The sequence below is a fragment of the Pectinophora gossypiella genome, chromosome 9, assembly GCF_024362695.1.
Source record: "Pectinophora gossypiella chromosome 9, ilPecGoss1.1, whole genome shotgun sequence".
NCBI classification, from domain to species: domain Eukaryota; kingdom Metazoa; phylum Arthropoda; class Insecta; order Lepidoptera; family Gelechiidae; genus Pectinophora; species Pectinophora gossypiella.
Window position 1 is genome coordinate 4308146 of NC_065412.1, and position 23555 is coordinate 4331700.

General features: G+C 35.6%; 2 protein-coding genes across 2 annotated transcripts in view; one reads left to right on the forward strand and one right to left on the reverse strand.

The window, feature by feature from the left end:
* The window catches only part of LOC126369378 (angiotensin-converting enzyme), a 161342-nt gene that overhangs the window by 94900 nt on the left and 42887 nt on the right, over positions 1-23555 (forward strand). The window lies entirely within an intron of this gene.
* Positions 10160-16394, reverse strand: LOC126369417 (uncharacterized). The gene is made up of 2 exons (XM_050013825.1): positions 16286-16394; positions 10160-11491 (listed from the first exon to the last, which is right to left on the reverse strand). The coding sequence occupies exons 1-2, from the start codon at positions 16295-16297 to the stop codon at positions 10406-10408; spliced, it is 1098 nt and encodes a 365-aa protein (XP_049869782.1). The 5' UTR covers positions 16298-16394; the 3' UTR covers positions 10160-10405.

The window sequence follows — 23555 nt, forward strand, 5'->3', positions numbered from 1 at the left end:
GATTCAAAAATAAGGACCCTGATCTTGCTAACGTATCCACAATTTATAGCGAAACTGATTTTTAACTTTTACAACCAATGATTAAACCAATGTTTCCGAATTTGTTTTTGAATTCACGTTTGTATCATAAATGACTATCACGTGCCCAGCGTGAAGAAAAACATCATGAGGAAACTCACATTCCCGAGAAATGCGTTTCGGAGGTATGTGACTGGGAGGTGTGTCCGGTCTTCCATTCGCGGATTGGAGGCCTTGGAAGGTCAGACAGGCAATTGATTCTGTAAAAAACCAAACCTGGCAAATCTTCAGGTTAGGTAAGCAAACCCTGAGTTAAGATTCAGCAATAGCTTTACATTTTTGCGTCAGAAAATATGAAACAAGAAATTCAAGATAATTAATTCTTTTAATTATGAACAACAAAATGTCAATGTACAAGTCACTAGAAGTTGAGCCAAGTATTTTCATCTTGTCTTTAGTTTGCACAATATCGCTTAAAACTTAAACAAAGACGCTAAGTCAATTCTAAAATAATCCTTCCTTTATGTAAAGTCAAGTACTGACTGTGTATCTATTTTGGTTTTCCTTAAAACTCCAGATAAGACTAAAAAATAAGCAACAAAATAAATCGATCTAATTATTTTCAGCAACACGTAATTAAGAGAACATTACAATGTTTTAACGACGCACAGTTTTTTAGTGAATGTCTGTACATTCACATTCCACCGGTTATTAAGGTGTTAGTACACCGGAGTTAATAAAACAAACTAGATACATACGAAATTCAAATATACCTTCGTTGGCATTATAAACTACTAATGTAGGAGTACCATGAGCTAGTAGTAGTTAATAGTACTTAATTTGACAAATTGTGGGCGAAATCAATCTTCATAATGCTTTCACCAAGAGTAGCTAAAAGTTGCCTTCTTCTGAGGTTTTGTGTAATATTTTTATAATCTACTTTCCGTAAGGACTTTTCCTTTCTGACTGTCGACAATGTTCGTTCGTTCTGACAATGATTACAATGATGAAATACACTGAGAGAGAGAGAGAGAGAGAGAGAGAGAGAAAATGTTTATTCAACAAATTGTGACACATTACATACAAAGTGTTTCAAACAGAGTAAAAAAAAAAAACAAAATATCATAAAACAATTTTTAAATCTCAGTGGATAATGTGGCACAGCAGTGAATACGACACGAACTCAGCATTGTATCTATTTCCGGAGAAACAGACGCTGTTTTTCAGTCGCTCCTTAACTGGTATATAAGTACTTTTTCAACATGTTAAAAATGTGTTTTTTTTTAACAAAACTAATTGTGTTTGTAATTTTCAATGTGGGTGAACCTTAACAAGTGTTGTAGACAAACGAGTGTATCGTGTGTGTTTGCTTAGTAATGTGGATTTCTGGGTTGCTTCACACGTCGATAACAAACTGATTAGTGATTACTATTGTCGTTGAAGTATCGATAGCTTTTTAAAAGATAGTTTTTATCATAAAAAGACCGTGCTATCGATAGGTCTATCGACGTAAGTAGTCGTTACATGAGCCATGTCAGAGGCCTTTGGCGGCTCAATAGTAACTCTGACGCCAGGGTTGATGAGGTTGGTAATACACCTCACAACTCACACGATAGAAGAAGATAAACCCCGGTGTCAGGATAACTATTGAGCCGCCAAAGGCCCCTGGCATAGCTCATGTCTTACTTAAGTTAATGTAGGCACGACCGAGTGCTTAATGTGCCCTCTGATGCACGGATCATCTTACTTTCGGACAATCGGGCGATTGCGTAGGGTACGTAGATAATTCATAGTACATCAACTGGGGATGTTCTTTCTTTATGTTTTTGTTACATAAGTACCAAAATAAAGGTAATATAGGGTAACTATATTTCAAATTAAAGTAGTCAACAGTACATCCATTGCATGCCACGCTTCACCGAGTTTTATGTTAGACCAACGTGATACGTGGTAAGCTGTCTCGTTTTTTTTTATGTTGCAGTAAAACTCATGTAAAGTTACTAAGTTAAGAAAAATATTATGAAACATTATTTTGTGAAGGTTGTTGCACAGTAGCAGTAAAACAGACAAGGAGATAGAACGTAAATCTCTTCGGTTGTAAGGTAAGATGAAAGTTCAATTGTTTCCAAGATTGTTAGCAATAATATAATAGTATTCACTTTACCACAACCAACTCATCGAATATTTGTAAGAAGTTGTAAATTTTGTCGGTTTGACTTGTATTTTGTAACCTAGTCTAACAATCTGTTTCATAGTTTCATAGTAAATATTTTAAACATAACATGAGCCCACGACTATCTTTCCATTTGGGCTAGTCAGAGGTACATCCATTGCAAGATGAACTGAATACCGTCGCTTTACCAAGCTTGATAGGCGAACGTAATAGGTACGGCCGTATAGCCGTCGATAATGGTCGAGCCATCTGTGTTAGTAAATATTTCTCTCTCTCTCTATTTATTTAAGAGCTGCGCTCTTGTCGGTGGAGTAATCGCCTTCATTACTCCATAGAAATAAAATATTTGTAATATAATATATATATATATATATATATATATATATATATATATATATATATATATATATATATATATATATATATATATATATATATTAAATTAAAAATAATTAATTAAGTAATTATTACATAACATAACATAAACTGCCTATATACGTCCTACTGCTGGGCACAGGCCTCCCCTCAATCAACCGGATATGGGGTATGGAGCATACTCCACCACGCTGCTCCAATGCGGGTTGGTAGAGGTGTTTTTACGGCTAATAGCCGGAACCAACGGTTTAACGTGCCCTCCGAAGCACGGAATCATCTTACTTTTTCGGACAATCAGGTGATTCAAGCCTGAAAAGTCCTTACCAAACAAAGGACAGTCTCACAAAGTGATTTCGACAATGTCCCCATCGGGAATCGAACCCGGACCTCCAGATCGTGAGCCTAACGCTCTAACCACTAGACCACGGAGGCTGTTAAGTAATTATTACTTATTTATAATTATTAATTATTACTTTTTTAAATATTTGTAATGTTGAAGTGTTGGAGCTACTCGCAAAATTATAAATAATGTTAGATCAGACTTTGGGACAACTACGCAAGGATTTAAATAGTAATAACACAAATAGCCTGTATACGTCCCACTGCTAGGCACAGACCTCCCCTCAATCAACCAGAGAGAGTATGGAGCATACTCCACCACGCTGCTCCAGTGTGGGTAATATCAATATACAAATAGTTTTTGAACCGAAATCACCTTAAATAAAGACTTCTATTTCATTCTATTGTATTCTTAATTCAATTCATTTCAATTTAATTGTATCGAGTTTCTTTTTTTAAAATTGAAGTAGGTAATAAACGTACTATTAAAGTAATTGATGGCTTTAAGGCCGCTTCACGTCCGGCGTTGCCTCATAAGCAACGGATGCCAAAAGACCTTAGGTTAGAAAACCATTGGATAAAGGAAACTCTACTTAAAACTTAAGGAGCTATCGAATTGTGAGAAACATCAGAGAGATTAGAATGGCCACATCAAAGCAATTCATCTAAGAAAGCAATATTGCAATTTGACATTTGCGCATAATAAAATTAAGTGCGCAATGTAAATAACTGTCAATATTGCAAATAGCAATATTGCTTTCTTAAATGAATTGCTTCTATATGGCCATTTGTGAAACGATTGATGAATGTGGAGGAAGCAAGAGAAGTGTGTCAGCTAGGCTCGAAGCAAATGGAATCCCATAGTCTCTGCTTACCCCGGTGGAAAATAGGTGTGATTTTATGTATGCATGTGAATTCTGTTTTTTTTACAAATCATAGAGTTAAATGTAGGTAGTTACCCCTAACACGGCACACAGCAGTGGGCATCGTACGGCTGATGATGATGAGTTACCTCTTGCAGTTAGGTAATTGAGAATTTTCCCTACGAATATGAAGTTGTTCTAGTTTTGTTGGCAAACAACTTTCGATAAAAAAAACGTCAAACATAATTTAATTTTGATCATGATAAACAGTAACAATATAAATAATAGTGTACATCTAGCATGTCAAAATAATTATAAAAAAAAAACCTTTCATAATTCATACGTAGCGGTGAAAGGCAGTCTCACATATCGCAGACGAGATAAAAAATAAAAGAAAGAAGTTTTTTTTCTTGCTTTTTGTTACATGTTGTGTAATTTAGGAACCTTTGCGTTAACAAGTCAAATGTATGTTTCATTAGGCACTGTATTTTATGTTGATTGTGTTTTTTTAGCACTGTTATTATTTTTATGAAAATTTATATCCATGCTACGCAATAGTTACTGCTACGGCGTAGCGCGTCCGTAGCAAAGATTTTGTAAATTACCACAATGGCGTTTCGAAGCAGATTTAGAGAATAGGTATTTTGTTACAAAGAATTAGAAAAATCCTGAAGAATTATCCTGTCGCTAGGCTATTACGTCACTAGGCACTTAAAAGTAGGCATTTTCTTGGCCAATATATAGACAGTGTTTTTTAAGTATTGTTTTTGAAATAGAATAAAAGATAATATGACTGGAACATTCATAAATTTTTAGGCTCACAAATTGTTATAAATAACAAGTGTGCCCACCTGCCCTCTATCGGAATAAGTTAAAACTAAAACACTGGTGCTGCGCACTTTCTAAACCTTTGCCACACACAATATTCACATAGCTACGCATAATATAGTTTTAGTTTACCGGTGTAGATGGCGCTATTATATTACTAATAAAATATACCCACATACATTCATAACCATATGCCCGTAAACCCTTAAGGTACTGGCAGAGCCATGAGTAATTAGAACACATAATAACGGGTTCTTACCGCGTTTAAAGCAGGGATATCCCGATACTTCGACACTGTTGCAAGTGCCATGATCACGGGATGACTGCTGAGATTGGAGTGGAGTAGGTAGATCCATAATTTTCTACAGATAGACATATAATCTGTCTACCATGTTTCTTTGCCGCTTGTTTATGCATTTGATATTTATAATAATATATATTATGATATTTGATAATAACCGCGTAAACTTAAAACAAAGTAATTAGAAGTCATAAAATGGATATGATTAACCATACACAGCAGATAAGAAGGCAAAGGAGGGAGCTTCTTTTTTTCACATAGGCGGTATTTGTTTGCTATGTCTATGCCCAATCCAATAGAATTAATTTACTTACACACTCTGTCACATAGTTCACACAAAACAGTCTATATACCACGCCTCCTAGATAATTCGATAACCCCTTACTTCTAATCACATTATGCTTAAGTTTTCTTGTACGTATGTGTACATGAAAACAGTAATATTCGTGTGAGAGGCTGCATTCAACAATAGGACAATACAGTCTTTGTTTTCTATGAAGTAACACTGCTAGTTACTAAGTACACGCGTAAGCTGACAACGTTACGATATGCACTATTAGTATGGAACCTTTGTTTGTTGATAACTGTGATAACCTGTGTGGTAATGTTTTTGTAAGTGAATCTACATTTTTTTTCTTTGTTCACAGGTAAGTACATCACACGAAGGAAAGAAATTGCGCATGTAGGTAAGTGGTAGAGTCGGAAAAAGAACGCCTAGACCAGGGGCCTGTTTAATAAAACTTACAATTGTAAATTACAACGACAATTTGGTGTTCATTACGTAGCTAATATGAAACTGCAAAATATTTGTGATCACAAACTCCGCAATGTACATCAAATTGTCATTGTAATTTACAATTGTAAGTTTTATTAAACAGGCCCCAGGTATGCTCAATCCTATAACAAGCCGCCATTGCTAGCCCTTTGAAGACGTAAGTGTTACCACTGTGTTACCATTAAATTGATATCTCCAGAATTCCAAGGACGTAAATTTTATTATTGAAAATTAAGTTAAGTACTGGCTAATGTATTTAATTACTTTTACTTGTCACATAATATAAAAATCATTACAACTGTAACTAAATTTCCTTGCAAAGTAAATATAAAAACATTGGTCGTGGGTAATTTATTTTTTACAAAATGGCAATGCATGGTTGGATGACGTCAACTGGGCTAACCTTGAAATGAGCTGTCACTTTTGAGCCTATCTGATTTTCTTATACCATCAGATATTATAAATAAAGTCCGGAGGGTTAACCAATTTGACACTTAGATAATTAGATAAGGCCCCTTGTGAAGTGAACTCGTGAATTTGATGAGAGCGAAAAACGGAAAAGTTTTGTGTCAAAAATCGCAATCGCGATCTCTGCCTACCCCAGTGGAAAGTGTGCGTGATTATATTTGTATATTACACACATTTGTTCCGTATCTTCTCCTCGCCTATAACGTATTCCGATGCGAAGGTAGGTAGGTGGGGGGTAGGGGGAAATAAACAGGGGTTCATAAACTTGTTATTCGGAATACTTAGTACTTATTTTCATTTTCAATATACGTATTCTATGATGTGCTCCTATTTTGAAAATGAACCATTTTTAAACCATATAACAAAATATAAGCTATTTGTGTTGTCATAGTTATCACATTAAAATTAAGAAGTATAGAAATAGAAATAGAAATAGAAATACTCTTTATTTGCTTTAGGTAGAAATATTTCTGATATACTTAATCCAAGAAATATCGCAATAAAGTCCACTCTGTAATTTCTACTCTTTTGATAAATATTCGTAATTTATAATACCAATACTTACAGCTAAATTTAAATTAAATAACAAATCCTTTATACAAAGTGAAAGATTTTTTACCGGGAATTAGATAAGTGTATTCACTTCAGCACAGTGTTGAATGTCATAATAATCACATCACGAGAACAAAGGTGTAAAGTGATCTTTATATCCACGTTATTAATTGTCGCTAATATATTATTAGATGCGGTAAGAGGAAAGCTTATGTAATTTGAAGTTTTTATATACTTCCTAGGCTTCCTAGGTAGGTAGGTTTATTAAAAACATCATAGAAGGAAAGAGAGGAAGGAGAAGAACAAGAAGAGCTTACATGGAACAGATTAAAGAAAAGGTTAACGTCGTGTCTTATAGGGAAGTCAAGGAATTAGCCTTTGATAGACTGGAATGAAAAATGCGACACCGACACGAGTGTGGCTCTTAAATTGATGATGATGAATTGTCGCTAATATAATTATTAGATGCGGTAAGAGGAAAGCTTATGTAATTTGAAGTTTTTATAAATTAAGGTTATATTCTTCCTAGGTAGCATAATATAAACCATCGCAAGATAAAGTAAGTACTGTAAGTACCCACACCTCTCCGAGCTTTCTGTTAGACCAACATACTAGATAGTGACCTGTATCGCCATCTGTAATGGTCGAGACAACTGTGTTAGTAAAAACTGCACTTCGTCGTATCGTGTGGGTTGTGAGGTGGAATACCAACCTCATGAACCCTGGTGTCAGTGTTACTATTGAGCCGCCAAAGACCCTTGACATGAGTCATTTATTTATTTATTTATTTATTATGCCTTAACGACTACGTACTTACATCAGTAAGTAGTAACCAGAACCAACGGCTTAACGTGCCTTCCAAAGCACGGATCGTCTTACTTTCGGACAATCAGGTGATCAGCCTGTAATGTCTTAACAAAACTAGTAATTTTTACCACAAAGTAATTTTTGTGATATGTCCCCACCGGGAATCGAACCCAGGACCTCCGGATCGTGAGCCCAACGCTCAACCACTAGACCACAGAAGCCGTTACTGCACTTATAGTTAATAACTCATTGGTGCAAGTCCGGTACCGGGTATTGAACCGGCGCTCCCCGTTTAAGAAGCAACCCGGTGAACCACAAGTCACAGTGACTTCCTAGGTGAGGTTAAGGTTATTTATGAAAGGTAATGACACACACATATAACATAAACAGCCTATATACGTCCCACTGCTGGACACAGGCCTCCCCTCAATCAACCGGAGGGGGTATGGAACATACTCCACCACGCTGCTCCTCTGCGGGTTGGTGGAGGTGTTTTTACGGCTAATAGCCGACATGACATAAGGTAATAACATTAATTAAAAAAAAAATGATTTGAAATTCTTATACACGGCAAATCTTATCATTGATGAACATGTAAATGAACATTCCTTTGTATTCGTGAATGCGATAATTGCCAATGAACATTAATAAAATACGTAAAAACACTATACAATACTATGTCCTTTCATTAAATGTAGGTTAAGCAAAGGAAAAATAAATAAACCAATGCATTTGGTACTATTAACTCGAAGAATGTCGGTCAAGATCTTTTCCCACATTACAGTACTCCAATATGTATGTAGATTAAAAAAACAAAGTGAGAACAAAAACTATAATCTGCTGCAGGGTTACTATTGTGCAATACACTCGAGAATTTAAATTACTTACAAATTGTAATATAGATAATACAAACAAAATAACACTGTAACAGAAATTATAGACGTGAATTTAATGGTTTTTATGTGTAAATTTATCAGTGATCGAATAAGCATTCAGGTACTTATTTACCTAAACTTCATAAAATGCTATGAAAGTATGGAAACGGCATCTCAAAACAATTTATTTGATAATAAAAATCCCTAGATAGTATAAAACGTTACGATGGTTTTAATTTTGTAGGTTTCTTTAAAACAAAATCATTAAGCTGCAGCTGAAGTGTCAACTGGAATAAACGCCAGTTGCCACTGACTTAGCGGTTCTTGTCAATCCCGGATTCCCGTGTATTTTGTAATACAAAACCACTTTCCATATTACTCAACCAACGGAACTCTAGGCAAATAACCGCCGAATCCGATCACTGATCATTATCCATCTTAGCAGTAAATTCTCTTCTGTTTATATCTCTGCCCACCCTTATTAAAATCTTGGTCATGAGTTTATTCTGTGTATGAATGTATTATGAATATTTTAACATGAATAAATGCGCTCTACATTTGGTATACTAATGCGTGTAGCATATGTGAAATGAATACTTATTTACGTTTGCATTTTTGACAATGTAAGCAATCAAAGTGTCCACATGAGCAAAGAAGACCACAAAACAGGGTTACCAAATGGTCGGCAGACGGTTACCCCACATAGCCTAACCTTAACCAAACGTTACGTAAACAAGTTCAAACCGAGTAATTGCCGAGTCACCGCGAAAACTTCCGACTTCCAATAAAGAGATTAAACTTATTAAATTAATATGTAAAATAAATATATGATTATTATTAAAGAAAAATAGAGACTCAAATTATTTAACCAAACCCGGAGCTTTTTTGCGCAATTATACGATTTATTCATGTAGGTAGATGACATTTTTAAATTGGTTAACGTCTTTATTACACTTTTTTAATAAAGTAACTGAGTCAAAACGTACTTATATTTCTATACAGCTACAAAAAATATTTTTTTTATTATTTTTACAAATTTTCATTTATTAAAATATGTCTAAGGGCATTGTTATTTTACTATTTATCCCGTAAGCTACGCGTACGGCGAGCATTTCTTTTTATTTCTGAATTACTTACTGTCCTTTATTATCCTACGATAGTCTTCGCTACACAAACTCTTCAGGACGGTCCAAACGGACCATACGTATTGCCATGAAGCTAGTTTAAGACCACGTTTAGTCATCTAGGTAACCTTTCAAATAGTTTGTAGTCTATATGAACTCGCGGCCCTTCACCGGACGCAGTAATGACGCACTTATTCCAATACATATCCTGAATGTATAATTTCTGCTCGAATTGCTTCTATAAATGACTAGTTAGCTCCTAATAACTAACAAATTATTTAAAATGACACCAAGCTGTTCTTGAAACCAGATTATAGTTTTGAATCTATTGGAAATATCAACTTACCATATTATTCATTTTTGCTTAACATTGAGTGATACATTTTACCAACTCACTAATTATTTTATACATTATTTTTTTAATAGGTTTTTAATATTTACTAGTTATGTTGTCGTAAGTTCATAATGTTTGTTGTGTCAGTATTATTCAACTCTACCGGCTTGCACTCGTGCAGATCAAAATATTATATTATACAATCGAGTGTTGGCAAAAAACCGTGAAGGTCAACCATTGTCACTCGTTTGGTCATACCATTTCTGTATTTAGTAGTTTCTTGACCTCTACAACCATTTCCTACAATCAAAAATAAAACAACGGAACTCTTTTTTATTGTATTTTTTTATCTCATTATCTCTCGTATTTTACAATCGACCTTAAACCTAAGAAAATGGTAACCTTTTAATCACTATACACGTACGCCCATACATACATGACATGAGAAGTATAAATATACAAAAATAATGGAATTTTGTTGCTGGCGTCCCGGCCGTAGTTCACAAACTTGGCGAGATTATAAATAAGGTTAGTGATTGGCGGATGAACACTATGAAACTAGTTTATGATATCCTAGTGGCTGTAGTAGGAGCCTCCGAAGCTGAGGTGTCCAAGCGAGTGGCCGTCGTGCTCGCCGACGAGGACGGGGACCTTCACGGGGACGGGGTAGGGCTTCTCTACCGGGACGGGGATGTGCTTCTCCACGTGCACGGGGTACGGCCTGTCAACGGGCACCTTCACGGGCACGGGGTAGGGCTTCTCAACTGGGTAGGGCACGTGCTTGTACACGGGGTAGGGCTCGGGCACGGGCACCTTCACGGGGACAGCCACGGGCCTCTCAACATGCACTGGGTAAGGCCTGTCAACGGGCACTTGCACGTGCACGGGGTAAGGCTTCTCTACGGGCACAGGAACGGGCACGGGTTTCTCCACGGGGTAGGGCTGGGGCACATGGACGGGGTACGGCCTGTCAACGGGCACTTTGACGGGGACACCGACGTGCTTGATCACAGGGTAAGGCTGGGGAACGGGAACCTTAACTTCAACGGGGTATGGCACGTGTTTCTCCACGGGGTAGGGCTGGGGCACTGGCACCTTAACGGGGTAAGGGACGTGCTTCTCAACAGGGTAAGGCTGAGGTACGAGAACCTTGACGGGGTAGGGCCTGTCGACTGGGACATGCACGGGGTACGGGACCTTCTTCTCGACGGGGTAGGGAGCGGGAACATGGACTGGGACCTTGACGTACTCCTTCACGTGAACGGGCACGTGTTTGATGACCTCGTAGGGTTGCGGCACGGGGACCTTGACGGGGTAGGGCACGGGCCTCTCCACGGGGTACGGCACGGGCTTCTCGACGGGGTAGGCGACTGGGACTCCCTTGTACAGGGTGACGGTCCTCAGGGTGTCAGTGTGTTCGCCGAGAGGGATGCCATAGCCGTGGGCGGAGTGGGCGCCATCATCGATGACGTTGTAGGCGCCGCCGATGCCGTGGCCGGAGCCGATGTAGCCGACGTCAAGACCGCTGATGCCGTATCCATAACCGAGGTTCAGGAGACCACGTTTGTCCAACTTCTTGTCTAGAGGCTCAGCCTTCTTCTCTGTAGTCTTCTTCTCGCTGGCTGCTGCTGCTGCTACCAGCAGGAAAACTAGACAGACCTGCAATGACAAAATATTATCCTTAGTCTTTCTGCACATATTTTTTATTAGTGGCTACGCAACTAAGGGGCTTGTTCCAGGAAAGCAACTTGGCTCGTGGTATTTTAATAGATTTATGGAATCCAAATAGAACTAAATTGGTCTTAGATAACGGACTAAGCGAAGTGTGATAGAGCCGGTCAAAAAATCAGGAAATATTGTATACGCAACGGACTTCCTATAGTTAACATTGCAGCGCTGTTCAGTCGATGTTAGAAAAAGTATCGCATTGCATGTCTGTCAATATTTATGTTAGTAATTGGAATTTACTAAGGTGTTATGAAGGTAATAAAGAGTCATAAAGATACTGTAATAATAAAACGTGTTCATCATTCGAAATGTAGCCAATATACCAATTAGTTTGTCAATGTTGACGTAATATAATTATTTACGATATCGATCAGTTACAAAATTGATGCGTAGGAACAGGTTTTGGTATTAAACTTTTTAAAAATCAGTGCGTATAATTGCTGTGCACTGAACTAGAATTTAGTCAAACTATGTCATATGGAAAGATGTGTTAGATAATTGCTTTCGATGCCTACCCAATGTTATGCTTCGGTGAACCTACATTGCATAGCAAATATTGGGTTCCATAACGTATCATTGGCCGTAGTTACATATTGTTAACTAATGTGCAATGTCTTACCGTAATATGTTTACTATGTATTATATTTATTTACAAGCAAGTTTACCAAAAAATATAAATATGTGCCTAATAAGAACGAAATTTCACCGAATTAAAAGGCTGATATAATAGCTGGTAAAACCGGGTTATGATTGTATTTATTTCAACGGCCAATTAACATAATCTGTGACACACAGCACAATTATTTTATTTACTTTTGTAATAAAATAAATTCTAAATGAGCGTTTTGATATTGATCAACTTTGAATTACAACGCATCCTCACTGTCCTTTTGACTCGATCTATATTTTGTATACGGTTGACTATTCTATTCTATTCATTTTAAATTCGGAATTTAAACTGCGGTTGGCGGCAAAAGTTTAAATTTGCTTCTTCTTCTCTGCTCCTTCTTTCATATGGAGTGTAAGGTCATTGACTGACCCCAGCAACACATAAGCTACAAATCCTTTGAATGAAATGTGACAATTACAATAAGTCCAAAAGGTCCAAATTTCTAAGTGAACCCGATGCCTAGCCCGACCACGACGCAGTATATGAAGCTAGTTGCGCAGGCGCATTGCTCTCGCAATATTCCTCATGGGGAAACTATAGACTAGTGTCGTCAGAATATCAAATTATAGGCGATTAGGAATCGATTGCGATTTAAGCTGTGTCGATTATTAGCATTGAATATATATTTTGCGGCAATCTTTGATAAATCATTTCTGTTAGGGATGATGACTTTACATGAATTTTGCGACTTTGGTCTTTGTTCTTAATGACTTTAGGAACAACAAAAGGAGTTTTTTCGGTATAAGCTTTTACTTATTTTTTCAAGTTAGGTAATTGAACCCCAAAATAAGCTTTAATGCAATAAAGAAAGAGCCTATTTAACACGTTAATGACAATTTGCCACCCCACTGACAAATTTACAACATATCTCGGGTCAAATATATTTCGTATTTTAACAAGTTGCATCTAATTTCACAGTTGTGTTAGAATACACGTGTCAAATGAAACGGCAAAGATCGAGCTATAAATAAATCATGTGATGTTTGCAAATGTAAACAATGAAAGTGAATCGATTGCATCATCGCAGATGAGATGAATGACCTTGCCCGATACATTTTCTAAACTGGATTTTGACGTGGTCATGAATAGAAAATTTGGGTTAATATGTCATATTTACAGATATATCCGCTTGTGATTACACTACGCTCAAATGCAATTGATATCAACGTATTCATTTTCAGAATAAAAAAGGGTGTTTACTTTTAGAGTCGTAGTGTTTATTAGAAAAATATTGACGTTTATTGTTATCAATTGCATTATGATTAGGCTATAATATGCAGAAGAAAGGTGTTGGTAACTCAAGGAAGTAACAAACCATACATGTGCACGTTTGTTTATACGAAGGGTCAAAATCGTGAGATAAGATTTCCCCGATAAACTTCGTGTCTTCTTTTTAAATTACAAGTGTAATTTATTCAAAATAAAGCCGGTGTTCTTAAAAACAAAATTCGAAATTCGACTGATGAAAACATAATATTGTGTCACAATCGACAATGTATTCCAAATTCGACATTTGAATCACGGATGGCGGTGAAAATTTCAAATCGACTATAAATCCTTGAGTGAAATGTGTTTACAAATTCTAGAGGCAACCGAGGACTCTGTAGGTATGAAGTAACATAATAAGTATATTACTTTCCATGTCGTATGGGTACTTTTATTAGTCTTACTTAAAGAAAAATCGACCTTATCTCTGCCTTATATTGTTACTACAGAAGGATAAACTACATTTTGTAGTAGTCTGTTTTCCTTTGGCGTAAATAAATGGTATTTAACATGCCGTTGTAATGTAAAACTACAAATTGTATCAAAACGAGGATTTTATTATTATCCAACCAAATTATACAACTTTATATCCTGCAATAAAATCATTACGCCTGATATTCAGACGTTCGAACCCACTAAACAGTTTAAATAACGTATTTAAGCGAAGCGAGTAGTAAATTCACATTGTTTGACAGTAAAACGATGGTAATCAGCTCTTGGAAGTGGGTCGGGCCAGAGATCGGGTCTCGTGGGATAATGCAGCTTCTTATGGCTGTTGCGACATTAGAAGGGGGTCTGCTAACACGCCATGGACGGCATAATTAAGCTAAAGGACTTTTCTATGTCTCTAAGTGGTGCTTGATTGTGTGCAAGGAATTTTATATGTGGTTTCTATCTATCGCCCGCTATTACATAGAAGTAAACATAGTTGGTTAAGAGTCGTGTATATTTAGGGGTACAGACGGTGTGCTATGTTATGTTTAAGTTATGTTCTAATGCGATTTTATGTGATGTACAATTGCAGTTTCGAATTAGACGATATTTTGTTCCAATAAGTTGTTTTTATATTTCGGAGCAGAGTATTCTATAATTGTATTCATTATTTTTCTTTGTATGTAAATAGGCTTTTAGTATTTATGTTTTAATATAAAAATAATATGTTCCTCTCATTATAGATTTTCAGGGAAAATATTTTAAGGAAACTCATAGTAATTTTACATCTACAACGCGTTTAAAATGTCTCGACTTAACAACATAGCTGTTAACACTACCCTAATGGGCCAACATACGTGGCCGCGATCCGAAAGCATCCAATTTAGCAGAAAATCTAGTATTTTTCTCATAAGTCTAGGGACAGGTAAATTCCTAAAGTAGAAAATCTGGTTTACAGACCAATCGAGCCCGTTAAGGTGAGCAAGACTGCAGCGGAAAATAAATTAGTTTCGTAATGTGTCACCCTTGTTGATTGGGTAACTTATGGAAATATGATGTGCTAATTTTAGCTGATTGCGGCACACAGCCTATAATTTGTGAGGACAAGCTGTTTTTGCTGGTTTACACTTTTGAATTGAATTTGAATTTTGGAACGTTCTTTATTAATTATTCTGTTATTTGTTTATTTATTTGATAAATTGGATTATACCTAATTCTTTGCATGAATAATTAATAACTATTAATATTATCTTGCAGTAAATATTGTAATATACGAATATTCACATTTCAAGATAAGTATGCAATATTAGGTTGGTCTGTTATTTGAAATTATTGTTTTTTATTTAATAAAATTAACAATTATTTATTTGCTTATGATTGATAAGTTTTAACGATCGAGTGTTATACAACATACATTACGAAATGTTTTCATTGACGAATTTTCCAATTATTAGTGTTAGATAGAAAATAAACGCTGGACCTATCAAATAAATGTCACAATACTGGCTTACGTACTTTGAAAGATCTAATTCTCATCGCGCATTGAGACGATTGTAAAATATTATTTTATTAAATTTAATCAATAATTGTACTGAACTGGTCGTTCTGTTTAATATTAAGTAAGTACTAGAATGTTTTCCAATTATTTCAATTAAGTAGTACGATTGTGCAACAAGCCAGCTAAGACCAGCTCAACTTTGCACTGCAACTTCACGCCTAGGTTTCCTGGACTTTCTTCCTAGATCTCAGGTCAAACTCGTTCTTGATCTAGACTTAGTCTATTGTGATGCAATACTAGTTACCGACCGGTGGTTTATTTACTCAAATTATTTGCTTCACTGTGATAAGTAGGTTCTGTTTGAACATGACTCAGAATGTAAATAGCTAAGCGAAATATTTGACTTATATTTCATCAAAGTATTAGTATTGCCTAGTTTACGTGTGAAAAGATTTTATTGTTCACTTTATTTTATGACATGGAACGTGTTATTTGAATTTAATTTAATGAATTGTCACTGCTATATTATTAAATTCCATTATTTAATAAATACGTTACTTTATACTAATTTTATTCAAAATTGAATGCATTTTTAGCCAAGTGTTAATTTTCTAACAAAATCTATAATATAGCACTGTCGCACAGATCGTATAGAGCACAAAGCGTTGACTTCAAAAAAGTGTGCCATCCCGTATAAATCACACAAATAACAGAAAAATGTCTGTTCAAAATTCACTTGTTACACTTTTTCTCGGCACGGGACACACTGCTCGATTTTCCGCAAACACTTTTTTGAAGTCATCACTTTACACATCACTGCACTCCACTTCACTTTTTTTCTTTTGCTTTTTTCACTCACCGCTATTTTCATTATGCCTCTCGTACGGTGGTGTTGTCGGGATAACGACTGGATGCAGTCCACAGTGTGTTGTGTGTTTTTATAGGTGGTTATTTGGACTGACTTTCGCCACTTGCCCCTCTAGGCGTAGGAATAACGACTCGATTTTGCACCGTGTGAGCGAGTCCTTCGTATTCGGCGCGCCGTTGGACCGGTGTAGACGCGTCGCGCGTTCCACCATTTTTTAAATTCAAATTCGATTTTCGAATCTGTTGTTTATCTTAACAATTAGCTTATTTATTTGTTATTCGCCAGTGTTTCTTAGCGTCAGGTTCATATTTTTATTTTTTTAGACTCAATTCTAATGACTTAATCATACCTTCAATTGCAAACCTTAATAAATACCTACTGTGTACTTGACCGTAATAACAAATAGAACACTTTGTAATAATTAATGTTATAATGTAACTGATGTCGTGCCTACCTTAATGTCATTTATTAACAGCAATCATGTACTTAAAATTATAATTATGTCATTAAAGACAATATCACATCATTCTCACCAAGTACAAATTCAATATAACAGTACAAAGATAAGTTTTTCAAAGTTTACCATGACCAACTTATATATATACAATATATATTATATTATAGTCAAACAATTTTGCGTCTCTTAATACCATGTAAGTTACTAATCAATTTCATCATTTTAATTTCCTTGCTAAAAACATACGTGCAAAATTCAATTTGACGAAAACACAATTAGAGAGTAGACTTTAATAGTGATGTATACATTACATTATATTTTTGACGTGACTTATTGTAAATTTGTCTCACATAGTAAAAAAAACCTATTTTGTAATCTGTGGCTGAGGCTCCTATCCGGGAATATTGCGCAACTAGCACCTTCCTTACAAATTAAAATAACTTCTTTCAACAATCAATACTTCAATGCTTGTTCAGGAAATCGTATGCGCGTACACCGCCGTTCAAAATTTTCGTGTCCTTGCGCGCTTGCGGCGATTTTATCTGCGTCTGCGGTCCCACGCGGAAGTTAACATTGTCGTATTATAGATATCTCAAGAATTTTATTTCAGTTTGCGATTTTGTTGGTTTTAATAACGTTTCTCTAAATAATAAGACTTGGACATGAAACATACGTAACCTATACTAGTATGGTTTTAGCCAAGTTGTCTAACCGACCTCTGTGTTGTAATGATTCACCTTGACCACTAAATCAGAAATTCTGGGTTCGATGTTTGGTCAGGTCAATTTACGAAAGGTCAGGTCAATCTTTGTACATTAAATTTGTTCCGGGTATCAACCGACGCGGTGGGCCAGGTTGATGGAGTAAGTAAACTATACACCTTCCTGTCGATGAGGGAAGGCTTATGGCCAGCAGTGACCCGCAGGTGAATACCCGGAACAGATTCAACGTGAAACAGTTCCTTTCGTAAATGACCTGGCCAAGCATCGAACCCAGCATTTCTGATTTAGTGGTCAAGGTGTCTCATTACAACACAGAGGTCGGAATTTGAATATTATTGCATGTAAATTATATAGCAAAGTAACATCAGTGTAACAAGATTAATAATTAACTTAAAACGGAAAACCTATTGAAATAATATATTAGAAAATATTGTAAACTAATTGCCGGATTATCTGAAAAGATTAATCTGCGGATGTTGCAGTTAATAACATGATTTAAATTTAAATTCTAGGCAAGCGAGCTTCACATTAAACCCTTCAGATTAATTTAGTTGTGGTCAACCGCAAGCAGGTTTGTCATTAAAATATTAACGGGTAAGAGCACTTATCGCTTGCCATTCGTCCGGCCAAATATCAAAAGGCTTCCGTGGCAAATCTAACAAAAAGATAATCCGGTGTAGCGATTGGATAAGTGAAGAAAAACAGAACTAAAACATATCAAATATATATTACATTGAAGATTCAAAATGACCGAAATATGATTATGTATTGAGTTATTATGTAAGTGCCTACTCAATTTGTTCGCGATTTAATCCCATAGATCTTTTAATAAGGTCAATGAGTGTCAATCACGAAGTATCTTTATATAATTTTACAGAAAACAAGTGCCACAAAGTTTAAGTAAACAAAACAAAGGAATGCATTACAAACAGCTGAGACTAGGTAATTACTCACATTAACATGTTAAACCTCTCAACGTCAAACACTTGAACACAATATTTCCTTAACCTCAGACAAGTGACAGTGTTACGTTTATTTTTATTGTCCGTTCGAAAGGCAATCGCGTTCATACGCAGCGTCATACGTTGCGTTCGTATGGGTGTATTCTCAAACCAAAAAAATATTTTTAACATCATCAACATGATGAATGGTTTTTTTTATAAGTACTTAAATTTAGATAAAGGAAAGGTGATACTATTTTATATTAAGTTACTTAAATAAAATATCCTGGCTCGTAAAATAGAAACGGAACTTGAATTTCAATTAGACATATTCGTACATTATTTGATAATGGGTGGATGTGACGTAACTTGTAAGTGATTTTATATAAATAGCGATATTGAACAATACAATAATATACTTATAAACGATTTGCATAATAAATTTACACGACATTGTGCTATATTTACTGCACAATACACTGCAGCGATATTTGTATATACATAGATATACGTATAGGTACGTAACATACGTAATTCATGATAATGCAGCATTAATTTAGACGACGTTAGTTATGATTAGCGAAAGTTAGATATTACATAAGTACACGCTATGTTGGAAGAGGAAGACACAGTAATGTCACAAAATTACCAAAGGGAGCGATTGAATTAGTAATTCATCCAAATGAAAAAAAACATCTCTCTAGCATTTTCACCGGGTCCGCTTCCCTAACCTGTAGTTGCAACAGGTTCGAATTTTGAATTTTCGAATTCCTGTGTGACTTGCATTGTATAAAATATGAAAACAGCAATTCCATAGGACTCTACCATATTACAGAATAGTCCCCCGTTTGTGTCGGACCGGTTCGCAGTGACCTTGAACTCTCTCTGGTTTACTCTAAATCTGTGCACCGCGACACTGCCATACTTTTCCACATTCTAATTTCATACTTAATCTTATCACCAACATATTTTGACGGCTCAATGTTAGGTCGAACGGAAATCGATAAAATCGATTTTTGGTCACTTTTAATTTGATACCATTTTAAAATAAGACTTAATTAAATTGCATTAAGTATTATTAACAACATGGAATTGATAAATCTTAACAAGTAAAATCAATATAAGTCAATGAAACATAATTATTTATAAAAGCTTTTTAACCAATGAAACGCGTTGATGTCTTTTCTATGGCATTCGATACCAAAGTTTTTAGTCATATCCCATTTCAGTTAAATTCGTTCTATGTGTGATCCAGAAAATAGACGTACACGTTTCATCCCTTTCGGGGTGAACAGAGCCACAAGTCACCAGAAGACAATTTAGATTTTATATATTAGCGCCCGAGGGCGGCGTCTTAGAAATTATATACAATATCTGAAACGGACACAACCTTACATAAAAAAGTAACCTATATTCGTTCCACAGCTGGGCACTGACCTTCCCTTAATCAACCAGAGGGGGCATACTCCACCACATAGCTTCAGTACGAATATGACCTTATCGCTTATAAACATTTCATTCCGGACCTGTCAAATCTTCAGAGAAAACGGAAAAATGCTCGGGGGTTGATGCTTATAAACATTCCATCATGTTGGAAAGAACATAATCCTTTAGTGAATCCAATTAAAGATTTATTTGAACCAAACCCTGCACAAACAACCTCAGATAACCTTTATAGAAACTTACTTAATGTAATTTTCGCCCCAAAACAAATTGTTACATTCATTTCTGATAACAAATGTTTTGTTATTACCAATGACATTTAATGCTCTATTATTACGCGCAGTTACAAAAATATCGACCCAAGGTTAACCTACAATTTACTTGAACTTGAAGTAACCGGAGTGTTAAAATTGAACCTTTCTAATCTTGGCTAAAGTGATATTTTAGAATAAAATAGGTGGCACTAAAATAGTACTTTATGTTTTTATTAGTCTTTAGAATTGTATAAAATATAGCACAGAGGAGCTCGGTGGCGCAGCGGTAAACGCGCTCGGTCTGCGATTGTTGAAGTTAAGCAACTTTCGCAAAGGCCGGTCACAGGATGGGTGACCACAAAAAAAAGTTTTTATCTCGAGCTCCTCCGTGCTTCGGGAGGCACGTTAAGCCGTTGGTCCCGGCTGCATTGGCAATCGTTAATAACCATCAATCCGCACTGGGCCCGCGTGATGGTTTAAGGCCCGATCTCCCTATCCATCCATAGGGAAGGCCCGTGCCCCAGCAGTGGGGACGTTAATGGGCTGATGACGATGATAGCACAGTACTGCACCTATGAATAACGTACAGCGTTGTAGCAGGTAGCCCGTGGTGGTTCAGTTGGATGAACGCTTGACTCTCACTATGAGGTCTCAGGATCGAATCCAGCACAAGTCCAAACCCATGATTTTCGAAAATGTTTTCTAATTCATGTTTGGATCACAGTATGTAATTAGTGACTTTATCAGACCAAAAAGAACCTTAACAGATCTTTTATGATATACCTTCCGGGTAATACATATTGAAAAAAAAAGATTTAATATTTAAATATTTCTATGTTGAACCCAATATTTTACCAAAAATGGGCTCTCGACAGCTTAAGTAAACGATTATAATATATGCTAACGAAACTGTCACATCTGACCCTGAAGCACGTTAATTTTCAATGAATTAAGAAAACAACCTTCAATTACATAAGCGCCACTTATTTATTCATTTTTGATTATTTCGTAGGCATATTTTTATATATTTTTAAACTATTATGTTTTCTGATTTCCAACCTAATAAAATAAATATTCACTTAGTTCGCAATCGTATTTAGAGTCATACATACATAAACTCACACAAGTAACCAAAGAGAATTAGAATTTCCAGCCACTATTGATACGTCAGTGGCGCCAGTCTAAGATGATAAAAAATCTATTTAATTTTTATTTTCGATTTATTTTCGAATTTTGGTTATGAATAGCCTAGTTTCCATTTAGTCAAATCAGTTACTTTTTACTAAACGTCAAAACACGAAATTACTATTGAATTGGTATGAAAAACCACACTGTAACGTCATAGAAAAACGGGACATAATGTCGGACTTATTATTACGTTTGTCTTGATTAAAATTCATAAATGAGATAAATAGAAAAAAGGAAAAGTTTTTCGTTAATTTTAGATCTGTCTTTATTTATTATTCAGAATTTCAAAATTATATCTTGAATCTAGTACACGACCCAATTAATTACCTATGAGTACGACGTTTGACAGCTTTTATTGATGACGTCATAAAGCAGTAAACGATACAAATTCCATAGACAATTTTCAAGTAGCCTATTCGACAATACTATGTAGCATTATCATAGTTTGACAAATGACAGTCGCATTGCAACCAATCATAGCCGCTAACCGCCTGTTAATGGCTAGTCATTCACCACATTGAAACACATTTATTTAGACCGGAGTTCAAGCGGACCTGTACGTTCCGTTCAAAGTTATGTTACCATTGACAGAACAACTGTATTGCAATTGACTATGCCTAGAAAACAATGTAAGCCGGATGTCTTTACTTGTATTGAAATAACATAGTTATTACCGTTGACAGACTGTAATAGTCACTAAATTAGGTTAAAAATATTGTTTACAAGTTGATAGATGTATTTTTGTACAATCAAATTTATTTATTAAATGTATATATATAATCATATATACTAATTATGTATTTATTGTACAGTCACTGAGCCCATCGAATTATTTGTAAACAGGGGGGTTAAAATGGCCACATCGAAGCAATTCATTTAAGAAAGCTATATTGCTATTTGACATTTGTTTGCATTGCGCACTTACTTTTATATGCGCAAATGTCAAATTGCAACATTGCTTTCTTAGATGAATTGCTTTGATGTGGCCATTTTAACCCCCCAGTGGTGAAATTATGAACCATTAGTTGTCATAATTATAAAATGTATGTTTTTGTAGGTATTTTTGGTATATTACAGAAACGACATACAACCAGGAGGTCTTAAATGCAACAACCAGTGAATTTATTACTTTGCAAAAAACTGATTGAACTTTTGCACCTTATCGTATATTAACAACCTAAAAATAACAGCTTTACATTCATAGAGGTAAACTTACTCTATATATTATTATAAAAACAACTTTCAGTCACTTACGGTGCTCATAGTTTGCAAATGTGATGCACGTTTGCGATTATTCAGTTTTATCCGCATACAACGGTTATAAAGTATCGGCTTCATAAATTATCTTCAAAAACAATTAATACCCACCTCTGCAAGGAATTTTCACTTCTAATTTCAGATACTTAGAAGTTGGAAGCGAACCAAAAAAACTGGGTTAGTAAGTTCGCACAACGCATACCACACACATTGTTATTACGGACGCAATCCCGACCTTGTATACGGAACAAAGAGCAATAATTGCTGAACATATTAGACCCTGTGAAATGATGTAAAAGCAACATACGACAGTTTTCCTTGACAAAGATTGAGCAATGCTTTTTATAGCCTCAGATTTGGAGCCTTAAAGACTCTCGTTTGTGTAAGAGATACTATCTCAAAATGAGAGGATGCAATATGTACACATTGAGTATTTTTTCGGCTTTGAACGCAATGAGACAATCTTAATTATAGTCCCGTCCGAGTCAGAATTTACGATTTATTTTTCTCTTTGTCGACTTCCCGGTTATGTTTAGTAAAGTAGAGCAATTACATGTTACTTATTTATTGTTAAAAAAATATTAAAGAGAATATAAAATACAAGCTAAAGTAAGCTACACTAAGCTATATTGTATTTTGCAAGTATAGTTTTCAGTCACACTTTCAATCAATCAATACCCCAACTCCCATAACGTTATTACCACTTCAAACGATTTTCCACATTCAGCGCTTATCGTTTACGGTCCACTAGAGTTGATAAAATTCTTTTAAATATAATGCTTCCAGAAAACGACTGGGTAAAAACGAATTCTGATATAACTTCATATTTGATGAAAAACATGGTTTCACTTTCATTAATGTAAATGAAACCTTACAAACCAAGAATTACTTCTACTTTCCGCTTAATGGGTCCCGACAGTATGTCCCTTTTGAATGCTAATTGAGCCATAAAATTGTTTGAAAGGGTAAGTAATCACTTTGAACCCTGGAAACGCAAGG